Source organism: Herpailurus yagouaroundi, unplaced genomic scaffold (assembly GCF_014898765.1).
Source record: "Herpailurus yagouaroundi ecotype Mexico unplaced genomic scaffold, PumYag 191, whole genome shotgun sequence".
Taxonomy (NCBI): Eukaryota; Metazoa; Chordata; class Mammalia; order Carnivora; family Felidae; genus Herpailurus; species Herpailurus yagouaroundi.
In genome coordinates, this window is record NW_024412422.1 from 18,904,647 (window position 1) to 18,919,612 (window position 14,966).

Consider the following 14,966-nt stretch of genomic DNA (forward strand, 5'->3'; position numbering starts at 1 on the left):
GGGAGAGAGGGAGGGAGGGAGGGAGGGAGGGAGTACACAAGCAGGGAAGAGGAGCGGGGGTGGGTGGGAGTGGGGAGAGGGGACAGGGAATCTCAAGCAGGCCCCACACTCATTGCAGAGCCCGAAGCAGGACTCGGTCCCAAAACCCTGGGATCACGACCTGAGCCAAAATCAAAAGTCAGACGCGTAACACACTGAGCCACCCAGGCGCCCCAACAGTGTTTGTTAGAAAGAAACAGTCTCAGGTGGAAGGTGTGAGGCCCAGGGATAAAGAAGGAGCGGCAGTGTGGGTGGATCCAAAACCCAAACCGTAGGTTAGTTGTACAAAACGAGGTAAGATACAAATAGTTATATTACTTGTATCTATTATATACACACGTCAATATATGCATCTAAGGAAAGATGGGGTTAAAGTTTCCTAAGGCCCATGTGTTACCGGAAGAAACAAAAGTACAGATTTACATTAGATCTTAAATCAAGAATATACACTATGGGGGCACCCGGGTGGCTCAGTCGGTTAAGCGTCCGACCTAATTTCGGCTCAGGTCGTGATCTCAGGGTCCCTGAGACTGAGCCCTGCATCGGGCTCTGTGCTGACAGTTTGGAGCCTGATTGGATTCTCTGACTCTCTCTCTCCCTCTCTGCCCCTACCCCACTCAGACATGCTCTCTGACTCTCAAAATAAAAAAACGGTAAAAAAAAAAAAAAAAAAAAAAAAAAAAAGAATACACTCTATCATCTAGGAGACGACCACAAAGCGACAGGACGTAGTAGTTCGTATAAACAGGCTCACGGTGGAGGGGATAAAATTCTTAAAAACCAATCCAAGAGAAAGCATGAAAAGAGAGAGAAGGTATCAAAGAAGCAAGAATGTCCGCCCCAATGTCACATCACGAATTCTGGCAAACAGACTAAAAGCACTTAGAGACAAAAAACGATCAAACTGGAAAAAAGGCAAAGCCCGGCCACGTTTTGTTTTGCGGATAAGAGCCCAGAGAGAGCTGTCAGCTACTAGGGCGTAGGAGACCGACGGGAAAGCGGTGTGATAGGTCCACCACGCACACCGATCAGGGACACCCGGGGGGGGGGGGGGGCTGTGAGCTCAGGCAGGGTGGACGGGAGCACAGAGCCTGCCCGTGGGGACGAAGGCCCAACGCGCCTCGACGCTTCGCGGTTCTGACGGCATCCGTGCCCGTGTCCCCCGCGCGTGAGTCTGGACTGGGCCCTGGAAGGAGGGGACAGGGGGCTATAAAGGGTGTCCCCGGACAGTCCCTGAGATGGGAAGCAGGGACTGCACGTCGGATCCCGGTGCGTTATCAACGTCGACGTTTCTGCCTTAGATGGTTATGGTGTCAGCACACAGAACATATCCCGCGGAGACACACACGGGAGCACGGCTCTGACACGAGTCGGCAGAACTGACGACAACACACACACACACCACACGTGTCACACGTGTCGGCAAACACCGCGTGTGTTCATCCAGGCACGGAAAGCACACGCATGGCCACACGCCCGGAGATGCGGACGACGGGCGAATCTAGGGGAAGGGATCGGGGGTGTTCTCTGTACTGTCCTGGCAACTTTCCCACGGACTTGAAGATTTTCTCGCTAAAAAACCCAAAAAAGCATGTTGAACAGCACCCGTCCTCCATCCAGCAGCTGCAGGCCCAGGAACGGGGCGCCCGTCTGCAGTCTGGCGCCACCTGGTGGCCACCGTGCCCAGGCACCGCTCGGCCCAGAGGCTGGGGGGCTGGGCCGCAGCGGCTGGGGGGGGGGGCGGGGGGGGGTACCCCGCCCAGGACAAAGGGCTGGGAGGCCGGCAGCCCCCTGCCACCTGCCTCACCCTGGGCTCCTCACCGCAGGGCCCCGTCGCGCAGGAGAAGGGTGACTACGTTTCTCTGTTCAAAGTTCGACCACGAAAGCACTTGCACGTGGTTTCCCACGTCTTGGTTCACACGTTGTCACGAAACGTACAAAAGAAAGAAGCAATGTTTTACTTAGGGCCCAAAAGGGACTACTGTGAGCACTGAGAGTTCCGCATTTACTGCAACGGCAGCTTGATCTGCTACTTCTTGGCAGCAAAAGTTTTTCAGAGGTAAATCACTCAAGAGGAAAAAAATACGCGAACATTTATCCAAATTCAGTTCTCCCAAAAATTAAATAAGAGGTTAACAGGCGTCACATAAAAATTTCTGTGGGCCTCACGCTGGTCAGAGTGGCTAAAATGAACAACTCAGGAAACAACGGATGCTGGTGAGGATGTGGAGAAACGGGAAACTTCTTGCACGGCTGGTGGGAAGGCAAACTGGTGCAGCCGCTCTGGAAAACAGTGTGGAGGTTCCTCAAAGAATTAAAAGTAGACCTACCCTATGACCCACGATAGCACTGCTAGAAATTTACCCCAGGGATACAGGAGTACTGATGCATAGGGGCACTTGTACCCCAATGTTTATAGCAGCACTTTCAACAGTAGCCAAACTATAGAAAGAGCCTAAATGTCCATCAACTGATGAATGGATAAAGAAGTTGTGGTTTATATACACAACGGAATACTACACGGCAGTAAGAATGAAATATGGCCTTTTGTAGCGACGTGGATGGAACTGGAGGGTATTATGCTAAGTGAAATAAGTCAGCCAGAGAAAGACAGATGCCATACGTTTTCACGCATATGTGGATCTTGAGAAACTGAACAGAAGACCATGGGGGAGGGGAAGGGGAAAAAAAACAGACACAGAGAGGAAAGGAGGCAAACCATAAGAGACTCCTGGATGCTGAGAACAAACTGAGAGTGGATGGGGGGATGGGGGAGAGGGGAAAGCGGGTGATGGGCACTGAGGAGGGCACCTGTTGGGATGAGCACTGGGTGTTGTATGTAAGTCAATTTGACAATAAATTATATTCATTCAACAAAAGAATAAAATACAGTAATTACACAAAAAATTGCTGTGGGCAAACAGACTAAGCAAAGTTGACACAGGTTTCCTTATTGCAGGACTGCTCAGGGCCTTTATTGCTCAGAGTACACTGTAACTTCTCTAGAGGGATTATGGCACAATGAGGCTCCCAAAGCACTTAGTGACATAGGCCAGCTGATGAGATTCGTGCCCCACAACACACTTTGGGAAACATTCTTCTAAATCGTAAGATAAGGCATCTACAGAGGGTCAGAGCATCGTTTTATAAGACATGCAAAATCTTAAAATTAAAAACGTGGGTTTCTTTTTTTCAATTTAAGATTTTTATTTTTTCAACGTAAGGCTTCATCAAGTAATCTAACAAAAAGTTGCTCTCAACTCTCCTCTTTACTTGAGAGTAAGAGCGCCCCCTTACCACTTACACTCAAGCCCACACCGGAGGTCACCGAAAGAAGTCAACGATAGAAAGCACAAGGGGGGGGGAACATGTCATTATTCACAGAGGACACGACTGGGTGCGGAGACAGTCCAACGCAATCTACACAGAAATTAACAGCATTAGTAAGTAATCAGGCAGGACAATGGGCACCAGGTCAACACGTGGAAACGAACAGAAAATAAAATTTGCAGCAGACGCTGCTTACCTGAACACCGATACCCAAAGCACCTGGTAATAAATACAGTGCAGGATGCGCGAGGCGTCTGCAGCAAGCCCTGCAGACCACGACCCAGAGAAACTGGTCTAAATGGAAGATCTAAATGGTGGAGGGACTGACCGTTTTCATGGCTTGAAGGGTTCCTACTGTAAAGACACCATTTCTGAAATCCCCACGTGACAGGTGGACTCCAATCTGCAGTCTCTGGCTTGTCCAGAGCCATCTCACCCCTAAAGTTTCCAAATTTTCTCTCTCCAGGTCGAGGCAACACTCCCTTACGACTACCAAGGCCCCGACTTTGGGCTAATCTAAAACCGTTTCTCACATGCTGTCCTCAGCAGACGCCCGGGACAGCATATGGCCTGCAAAAGCCTTTCCTCTTCAAGCCACCTGTAAACCTGCCCTAACAAATGTTGTTTTCCTAATCAATCTCTCTTTTTTTTTTTAATGTTTTATTTAGTTTTGAGACAGAGACAGACAGAGCATGAGCAGGGGAGGGGCACAGAGAGAAGGAGACACAGAATCCGAAGCAGGCTCCAGGCTCCGAGCTGTCAGCACAGAGCCCGACGTGGGGCTCGAACTGCCGGACCGTGAGATCATGACCTGAGCCGAAGTCGGACGCTTAACCGACTGAGCCACCCATGAGCCCCCTAATCAATCTCTTGTTAACTTTCGTCTCAACACAAAATCCCGTCACTCCTGTTTAACTAGGGATGCACAAAGTCCGCATCTGAGGTCCCATCACTGATACGGCCCCGCAGCTCGGCAAAGCCCCTCCTGCGTATTCTTCTGGACGGGACACGGTGGTGGTCGTACGAAGCCACCACTGCGTCAGGACGGGGTGTGGCCTGCTCGGTTCCAGGGTGTTTACGAGCTCCCGGCCTGACCTCCGGCAGGTGCCGCCAGGGCCCAGGCCCGTTTCGAAGGCAGCAAGAAAGAGGCACAGAGACAGACACACAGACAGACGCACTTCTTTTCAAAGCCAGCAACTTACTTCCTTCTGGGTTTGGTGCAGAAAGAATGATGCTGTGGTTTTTCTTTACCTCTTCAACATATTGAGCTATTTTAGCTATGCTGGTCCTGATCTCCTCAACCTAGGACAGACAGAAAGTCATCATTATTGCGCACCTCCGAATCTGCTGCCACCTGCCGTTGCCGAAAAGGAAAGGACAAAGGAGGGAAGTGAATGAGTAATCACCACATAAAGAAATACCAGCCTTTTACCATTCTCACACTGGGAATTACTCACTTTGAAGACAAACACGTACCGTGTGAAGGTCCATACCGCCGTGGCTGAGGCGGTGTCAATCAACCCTCAGCAACAAAACCCATCAGGTTGTACAAACCTTTACCGTCAAGACCCACCCACGTGTTGCCGCAGATGACGTCGCCGGGAAGCACGCGGCCGCCTGCAGCTCTCTGTGCAGTCAGCCGGGAACAGGGCAGGGCGCCTGGGGGCTCAGGCGGTTCAGAGACCGACTTCAGCTCAGGTCACGGTCTCACGGCTCATGAGTTTCAGCCCCGCGTCGGGCTCTGTGCTGAGGGCTCAGAGCCTGGAGCCTGCTTCGGAGTCTGTGTCTCCCTCTGTCTCTGCCCCTCCCCTGCTCGCGCTCTCTCTCTCAAAAATAAACATTAAAAATCTTCAAAAAAAAAAAAAGGGCATGCCAGCAGTCATACCCACGTGGGGAGGTGTTGACCGTAGACAAGGCCAAGCCTTCATAGTCATTGTTTTTACCCAATGATCTACACTATTGAACACTTGTTTCAAACTGTAATGTACTCGTCAGCAAGGTTCATCCAAACAGATCCCTGTATCTGAATTATCAGACTGGGCACACAGCTTAAGTGCTGACTGATCCTTCCTAAAACAGTCATTACAAAATCCTTCCACGTCGTGGTAGATGTCCACATCCTAGTCCGGTGAGTGCTCCCCTATAGGGCAAGAGGACTTCGCAGATGGGGCTGAGTCCTGACACGGGAAAACTACCCTGGTTACCTGAGTTGCTCTGAAGTAATCACAAGTGTCCTTACGAAAAGGGGACGAGAGGGTTAGATTTAGAAGCCAGGGGTGAGAAAACGGAAGCGGAGGCTGGAGCCATGTGCCTTCAGCGCCAGTCTCTGGAAAGGCCAGGGAATGGCTGCTTCCGTGGCACGTCCACAAGGAGCCAGCCCTGCCAGCACACGGGTGTGAGCGCTGCACACTCACTTCAGACTCCTGACGTCTGGACCGGGAGAGAGCGCAAGCGTGTCGGTCAAGCTGCTGGGGCGGTGGCGATTTGTGAGAGCGGCGGTCGGAGACTAACTCCACGCACGCACTCACGAGGGGAGGAGGGGAAAAGACAAATATCTTAGGATCACCATGAACATGGTCTTGACCGCCTGGACTCCTTGCAAGGGTCTTGGCCCCCGGGACCCCGGTCCGAACTCTGAAGCACACTTTGAAAATGCACATGCCGGAGGGGCGTGGAACACAGAATCCCGCCTTCCCCGAAGGGCGAAGTGCTACTCCGTCGGGCCGGGGGCTACCCCCACTGACGTAAGTCCTGTAGGACCGTGCATACTTCTCAGGCTCACAGCTTAAGCTTACTGACCGTGTGAAAATGACACACCAACTAAAAACCGATTCCTTTACACGTTTGCTATTTCAACACCAGCACGGACACTCTGGCCTCGGTGCACGGGCTCCTGTCTCAGCCGAAGCAAACGCACCAGGGCACAACCGTCACCCAAGGCCAAGGCACGGCCTGCAGACCTGTGGAGTCTGCGTTCACACCCCTGGTGCCGCGTGGCCTCGGGCCCGACGTGACGGGGACTGTCACTCCCACACGGTGCAGGTGCCGGCGGGCAGTGTGGTGCTGACAGCTGCCACTGACACCACACAGGGTCTCTTTCTGTCCCTTACAAGTCATCTTTGCCAGGGGGACCTTTCCTGGCCACCCGAAGAGCACTCTCCAATAGTCCTTTACTAAATACTGGCCACGTGCAAAAGTCTATCTTTCACAGCATTCTACGTGATATTTAAGATACAAAGGCCATTTTCAAAAAACCAGTTTGTATTAACAACATCACCTGTTGTCTAAGAAATCCTTCCACGAGACTTAACTGTAAATACGACGACTCTGTAACCAGTGAAAACTTGAACTTCGGTTGAACCCCAATGCTGCCAAGCCTCCCAGCGGGAGTCCCGTTCCCACGCCTCCGGGGCACCTACAGCCGACACGGACCCATGTGGTGACCAGAAACATGGGGAGTGGCATTCAATGACCTGCTGTACACAATTCTTCCACCGGAGGTGACAACATCATTTAATGCCAGGTGGGTCTTTACAATAAACACATTTTTACAAAGAATGGAATTCTGGAAGAGTTAAGCATCCAGATAAAGGGGGTAAAAATAGAAAAATAATTTCACAAAGTGGGTAGGTAAGCTCCAGACAATTAAAAACAGTCTCATTTCCAAAGTGAAACAAGGAAATTCAGTATCTTAACTTCTTTGGGCCTTAAAGTAAGTCCCTGTATCAAATAACTTAATTTCATGTTTTTCCACTAGATAAAATTAGGAACTAACATAACAAATACGTAAACCCAGTGACTAGGCTTATACTAGATATTCAGTGAATTCTGAAAACTGATAACTTTTAACATGTTTTTATTAACATATTACTTTTTTTTCAAATCTGCACACTGATAGGCCAGTTTAGACTGTCCCTGGATTTAAGAGTCCACTGAAACTTGGGGCGCCCGGGTGGCTCAGTCGGTTTGACCATCCGACTTCGGCTCAGGTCATGATCTCACAGTTCGTGAGTTCGAGCCCCCCGTCGGGCTCTGTACTGACACCTCAGAGCCTGGATCCTGCTTCGGATTCTGTGTCTCCCTCTCTCTCTGCCCCTCCCCTGCTCACGCCCTGTCTCTGTCTCTCAAAACTAAACATAAACAATTTTAAGAGTCCACTGAAACTATTAGACTAGATTCAGTGTAACCAAAATAAACCCTGCAAATGGAAGTTTTCATCATTCAAAAAAGATAACACGCACGTTTCTTCATGTTTAACGAAGTCAAATTATTTGTTCTGTGACTCAGTTTCAAAAATTTGGATTCATGCAAAATTTGGTCAACTATCACTTAGGTTTAAGCCTTTACGCACAGGATACCCCAACAGCAGCAGCCCTGGGGTGCTAAGAGGGAGGGGGAAGGCCTGGCGGCCAGCCCGGGACAGGGGACGCGGTACAAGGTCAGCTCCAAGGGACGCGGCTCCAGGGTGGGCACCTCAGGGAAACGCCAGGCTGATGGGTGACAGAGTGGCTTTCCCACAGTGATACACCTGCTTATGTCTAAGACTTTCCAGCAGAGGAATTTAAGATTCGTTCAGTGGTTTTAGAAAAGACACAGTATGAGCTCTTTGATGCCCGAGGTCACCGTGTGGGGACCCTGTGGAGGAAAAGGACGAGGAGTGTCGTCGCGTGCGTGCTGGGCACTCCTGACCCGGCGCCATCGGCAGAGGGCACCACCGCCACCACGACTCCCTCTGGAAAGGATCGGGTGGCCCTTCGCTTGGAGACCACTGCTCCCAGGGTGAGAACCTGAGGGTGGCAGGGTCTGGGAGGAGCCTGTCCCGGGAGGGGCGCTCTCTACCCACCACATCAGCATCACGTCAGGAGAGGAAGCCCCGGCCAGGCGCCACCCAGCCCTGGGACGCCAAGCTCCTCCTGGGAGGGGACCGGGGTCAAACCAGCACTGCCCCGTCCCCTCCCCAAGTGCACTTCCCGGAACAATGGCTCCACGCCACCAAGTATTTTAAGGGCACTAAAAATTCTAGAGAACTTGAATGTAATTCACACGGCAACTCTTCGTTATATTACTTTTAGTATTATTTCAAATAAGACAAACACTCGGGTATGTTAACTGTGTTTGGAGACAGTCTGGCTGGGCTTCCTTCAGTGGCTCTTACCTGATGGAAGAAATCATCCATGAAATGGTCCTTTTCAACGACAACACTTGTGTCCCCATCATCATTCTTTCTGCACTAAAACGGGAGATATAAAAAGGAGAATTCAGACCTCAGAAACGTCCACGTGGGCACAAACGGTGAACTGAGAGAGAGGAGCATGAACCGTAACAGGCCGGCACTGTCCGCGACAACTGTCCACGACGACGTCGCTTGTCCACGGAAGAGACCACGGCAGGGGGAGGGGCGGGGGCCCCGGAGGTGGCGCGGCTGCTTCCTGGAAACAATGGCCGGACTTCTCAGAAGTCAGCAACGCGGACCCGTTCGTTGGCCCATGTAAGCCAACATGACACAGCAAGTTTTATCTCCGAGCAGCAAAGCCCTTACGCTGCATATTTTCTACGAAGATTAAGAACACGGACACTGCCGGTTAACTTTTCTAAAGCACGTACCTTTCAAGCACCTTGCACTCGTCTTAGCTGGCATCCCCCGTGTTCCTCTGAGCCACTCCCAGTGGCACCCACGAATAATAATCGCTTTTAATGAGGAAACCCTTAGCACAGAAGACCCGGGAAGTGACACGGAGGAGAGAGGCGGCTGTCCTGACCGCCGGGAGGAGCCACAGCGATGCTGTACTGGCAGTCAGGTTCTGGACGTTTAAATCCCATCAAAGAACATTCCAGGGCACTTCTCAAACAGAATCTCCAGAAGCCTGGGTCTCTGACTCAGGTCAGAGTGGGGCATTCTAGAACATGCTAGAACACTCCAGAACGCTGAACGCTGTTACATTCTGACACATTCCAGTGCATGAAGAACCATTTTCCAGGGAGGGAGGCAAGACACGTGGTGCCAGTGGGAGCCCGAGCCACAGCAGGGCTGTGGGAAGCAGCACGGGGAGGGGAGGGCGCTCACCGGGCGGCGCCCTGCAGACAGGCGTGGGCTCACTCAACCCTGACTCCCAGCTGGGGCCCCCAGCCGTGTCCCGCGTGGGACACAGCCACCACCCTGCTCTCACACGACACCAGTTGTTGAGAAAGACGCCCGGGGTGACCGCGCTGAGAGTGTTGTGTTTGTGCCGCGTTAACAGGACAAGAACTACGGATTGAACTGTGTCCCCAGAAACACAGACGTCGAAGGCCCGGCCCCAGGGCCTCAGCACGTGAACCATATTGGGAACAGGGGTCCGCGTGGGGTAATTAGTTGCCACGAGGTCATGCTGCAACAGGGCGGGCCCTTCACCCCACGTGACTCGTGTCCGTGTGAGGAAAAACAACAGCCACCCAGGGGAGACGGCCGTGTGACGAGGGCGTGCCCGAGGACGAGCAGCCCCACCAGCAGCTGCGAGGGCAAGGGGGAGCCCCGGGTGCCCAGGGAGCACGGCCGCCACGCCTCCACCTATCTCCTGTGGCCCCCAGAGCAGGGAGCAGCCAGCTCTAACCAACCGTGCTCAGCGAGCAGCTCGACTCCCCGTTAGTGTCAGCAGGACTATTCCGGCCTGCTCACCGGCAGGCCCTGAGCCTGCGACCCGTGACCTGAGGGCCTTGGTGTCATAGGGGCGCATAAACGCACAAAGGCTTCAGAATCCCAGCCGGTCTCGGTTGTGAGCAAAGCTGCACTTCCAGCGGCCATCAGCCGGCAAGCCGCCGAAAGAACGTTCGGGGAGCCACAGACAGCTCTCACTCCTCCGGGCCCCTCCCCTCCTGAGGAAGAGGCAGGCTGCCAGCGGGATGGAGGGCAGGTGCACCGGGGACTGCGGGAGGCACCCACGGCCCGCGTCAGCACGTCACGTCACACACCGGAGCACAGACCGCGTGGCTCAGGGACTCGGGCCCGAGTCCTCAGAAGCCACAGGGCCACTCTGCGGATCCGGGTCTGTCTGACTCCACAGAGCTGGCCACCGACAATCCCACCGTGCTGACCCTTTACCTCCAGCTTGCAGCACCCGGGCAACGGACCCGTCCCACCAGGAAGGGGTCAAGGCAATGATGGCAGAGGGACTGCCCCGTCGATTTGATTCCAGACACCCTTGCTCTTAAAAATTCACCATCCTGGGGGCCTGGGGGGCTCGTTCGGTTCAGCGTCTGACTCTGGGTCTCAGCTCAGGTCACGATCTCACGGTTCGTGGGATGCAGCCCATGTCGGGCTCTGCACTGAGTGTGGAGCCTGCTTGGGGTTTCTCTCTCTCTCTCTCTCTCTCTCTCTCTCCCTCTGCCCCTCCCCCGCTCTCAAAATAAAACGAATAAGTTAAAAACAAATCTCACCATCCACCCCTCAGAGGAGGGGGGCTTCCCTCCCGGCCGCCACGCCAGACAAAGCCCGGCCACCAGGCTCTCTTCCCGACTCCCTGCGACAGCCTCACCCCTTGCCTTTGAGAAAGTGTATTCCATACCCCACTCCTCTGGACTTGGCCCTGTGTCTCTCTACTCCCTGGTGACTATTTGTCTCATTGTCTTGCCTTCTCAGCTGTGGGGTCTCAAAAGGGACCGGCTGTCTTGTCCGGCTCAAGGCCAGGAACATCAGCGCGAAATAGCATCACCTAAGTAGCTGGCCTGCGAGGACCGTCATGAACTTGATTTAGGAGTTGCAGCTGGCTGTTCCACCCGTGGCGCTGAGTACAGGGGGATGCGAAACACCTCTACCTGCCCCCACGTCACTCTCACAGGGCCGCTCACATCTCACTGCTCTGAGAGTAATTCTAGACTAGATTCTGCTTTGCTTTTTGTTACGGAAAACCGCAAACACACACAAAAGCAGAAGGAAACCTACCGTGAGCCCTCGATGTACCCATCACACGGTTCGGCGGCCATCCACCCGCAGCCTGTCTTGCTTCACCTGTGCGCCTCCCCCCTCCCCACCCGAGGTGCTTGGTCATCCCGAGGCGAATCCCTCGCAGAAGATGCCGCCGGGTGTTCCATTCTGCAGAAAACTCGAGGGAACTTTCACCTCCCACAGGGGAGAGACACCGCTACGCACCTCGGCGCTCAGGGAGAGGCTTCCAGCCTGACGCCCGAGGAATGCGCATCTCACTGCCGCCTGTCCACACTGCGCGCTGAGCACACCCCACGCGGCAGTGCGCGGGCCACCGCGAGGCACCCCGCGCACCTGCGTGCTCTTCATTCCCGGCCACCCCTGCGGGCGGGGGACCCCTGTCTCCACCTGCAGCCCTCGAGGGAGCCAGAGGACCAGGAACGCGTTCTCCGTCCTCTTCCTTTAGCCTCGTTTTTAACCCTTTACTTCTATTTCTAACTTCTAACCGGAGTTCTCAAAACGCGCGGTAAGAGGAAACAGGCTCCCTAATGCCGTCTTAGCGTTTCCATTCGTAAAAAAGAACAAAGAAAGTGACAACCGAAACACTGCTGTTTCATTTAAGCAGCATCACGGCCCCGTCTGCACGCGCCCGTGTTCATCCCTCCAGTTGGGCGGTGAACGGACCACGTACGAGCCGCCGTGTGACGGTCGCTACAATTTGTGGCAAAGCCTTTACCGGAGGCAGTAGGAGTCTTCTCCAATATGACGGGCTCGACTTCCAAAGTGTCAAATTGCAAGACAAACATTCAAATACCAACATACCGGCCCCAAAAGAAGTCTTTTCAAAAGACTTTCAAAAGAAGTCTCCTTAAATGCAGGGTTACATTAAAAATAAAATTCTCCCTCTGTGACAACTATCGTCAGGAGCAGAGAGCAAGGAGCTTCCACGTCTGGGGACCGTTTAACAGCCGTGAATAACTTGTCACGAGAACGCTCGCTGTTGAGACTTCGACGGAAGCTGGGTTATCACAAATCGGGAGAATCCAAACTCTGATGAAACGCTGGCTTCTTTCACCACACACACAGATCGAAAGTGAGGGCAGACAAATTACATTTTCTTGAAATATCTACAGCACTTGTCGCTTGGCTGCTAGAATACATTAACTTCTTTCTCAAACTTAAATCCCTTGAGTCAAAGAAAAGAACCTGTGATTACGGGTAAAAGCCGTCTGTTGGCCGGTTTGTAATTCTGGAGCTGAGCGTAACAGGCCTTTCTCACACTCATACTATCAGACTTCAACGCCCTGTGGTAGAACATCACATTGCTTCACGGTTTTCCCTTTTTGCTACATACTTGTCTCCACTATTAACATCATACAAATACCTCTGACAGGTACTTAGACTTTACGTAGACAGAGCTGTACCGTGCAGATGCTTCTGCTATCTGACCCTTTTCCTCGCATGCCATGCTCAAGGGTCTCCCCTTATCTGGGACGCTCCCGCACCGCCAACCAAACCAGCCCCCCGTCCGCCCTTCGCACCAGCCCTTCCCCACCCGGGAGGTCACCCGCCCGTGCGACCCCGCTGGTGGCTCCGGCTCATTCCAGTCTCAGCTCACACACCCTCCCCTGGTCGCCCATCCTCAGGAGCCCACCCACGGGCCTCTCACCCTGCTTGATTTCCTTCAGAGCAGGGGTGTCCTCGGCTGACCCCTGTCCACCCTCCACCTGAGTTTCCGGGGCAGGGGGACACTGTCTGTCCACTCAGGGCTCGCACGCCAGGCTGTGACAGTGGGGTCAGCTGAGCAACTGAAGAAAAGGGGCAGGAGCCCGAGGGGGAGGGCAGAGGGAGCACACACGGAAGGACAGAGAGGACACCAGAAGCACAGGGGCACATGACAAAGCAGGCGTGACCCGGGTGCAGGCGTGAGCTGCCTGCTGATCCCTGGCTCCGCTCCTCAGGGGGTCCCGAGGCACATTGTGCCCTCTGGTTCTGAGGCACCACCCTTCTTTATAATAACCATCCCTCTCTCCGGGCGCCCGAGTGGCTCAGTCTGTTACATGTCCGACTTCGGCTCAGGTCATGATCTCACGGGTCGTGGGTTCGAGCCCTGCGTCGGGCTCTGTGCTGACAGCTCGGAGCCGGGAGCCTGCTTCAGAATCTGAGTCTCCCTCTCTCTCTGCCCCTCCCCTGCTCACTCCGTCTCTCTCTCAAAATAAACACTTAAAAAAATAGATAGCTGTCCTTCTCTTCTCTGCTGTAGCTAATGGATTTGTGGCCCCAGCAACAGAAAGAGCCTCAGGACCACAGGTTCCACGGTCACCTACATATTCCTCACCCTGGGATCTTCCCAACACCTGGCAGGTGCCCAGAGGTAACTACTGAGGCACCAGAGTGCACAAGCCCTGCCCCGGAAAGGGTGACGCCTGCGAGGAAACAGGACCCACTGGTGCTCAGAGACGGAAGACAGCCACCTCTGGGGACACAAGAGGGGAGAGGACAGGAAGACTTCCCAGGGGTGATGCCTGCACTGAGACCAAATGAAGGTGTGAGGCAGGCCAAGAAGGGGGATCCGGGCGGGCAGCAGGTGCAAAGGCCACCATGGGAACCACAGGCGGCCCCTGATGACGGGACTAAGGCAGCCTGTGGGATGTGCACACTGAAGAGGAAACCCATTTTTATGTACTGGTTTTTCAGGAACTGGTTCTCTTAGGTTTTCTCTTCCCTAAATTCACAACAGACTGGAAGTTACAAGCAAGAAGTATTAATCTGGGGGGCACCAGTGTGGCTCAGTGGGTTAAGTGTTCAACTTTGGCTCAGGTCATGATCTCATGGTTCCTGGGTTCGAACCCATGTCAGGCTCTGTGCTGACAGCTCAGAGCCTGCTTGGGGTTCTCGGTCTCTCTCTCTCTGCCCCTCCCAGTTCATGTGACCTCTCTCTTTCTCAAAAATAAACATTTAAAAAAAAAAAAACTGACAGGATTGGGAACGCTGGGTGGCTCTGTTGAGCATCCAACTCTTGATCTTGGCTCAAGTCACGATCTCGTGAACCGTGAGATCGAGCCCCCGTGGGACCCTACGCGTGGAGCCTGCTTGGAACTCTCTCCCCCTCTCTCTGTCCCTCCCCCACTCTCATGCGTGCTCTCTCGCTCTCTCTCAAAATAAACATCTGAAACAAAGGCAGCAAGACTGAAAAAAACATAAAAGTTTAAACTATAAACATACACATCTAGGAAATTATGCCATAAAATTCTTATCATTTTAAGTGAAGTATTTAGGGAAAAAATGCCTTATATTATAAATGGGAAGTTGAACCTTTACTATACAATGCTTTGGACATGTGCAGTCTGAGCTGTCACAAAATAACTTTTAGGGGCGCCCAGGGGGCTTGAGCATCTGACTTCAGCTCAGGTCATGATCTCGCAGTTTGTGAGTTTGAGCCTCGTGTCGGGCTCCGTGCTGACAGCTCAGAGCCTGGGGCCTGCTTGGGATTCTGTGTCTCCTGTCTCTGCCCTCTCCTGCTCATGCTTTGTCAATCTCTCTCTCTCAAAAATAAACAAACATTAAAAATAAATAAAGGACTTTTAAAATATCTAGGTTGTTTTTCCTGCCTTTTAAAAACCTGTATTTGCCTCTCTCTCCCTCTGTCTCCAAAAAATAAATAAAATAAAATAAAATAAAATAAAATAAAATAAAA

General features: G+C 52.9%; 1 protein-coding gene across 5 annotated transcripts in view; it reads right to left on the bottom strand.

Moving 5' to 3' along the window:
• Nucleotides 1–14,966, bottom strand: part of STX2 (syntaxin 2) — a 35,524-nt gene that overhangs the window by 16,978 nt on the left and 3,580 nt on the right. For 4 of the 5 annotated variants that reach the window (XM_040444119.1, XM_040444117.1, XM_040444122.1 and 1 more), the window contains exons 2-3: nucleotides 8,525–8,599; nucleotides 4,572–4,671 (exon numbers count right to left, since the gene is read on the bottom strand). In XM_040444119.1, coding sequence (XP_040300053.1) covers nucleotides 4,572–4,671; nucleotides 8,525–8,599 — 175 coding nt within the window. Of the gene's footprint in view, nucleotides 1–4,571; nucleotides 4,672–8,524; nucleotides 8,600–8,973; nucleotides 9,210–14,966 lie in introns of those variants that run through there. The other variant, XM_040444121.1, reaches the window with a different exon arrangement.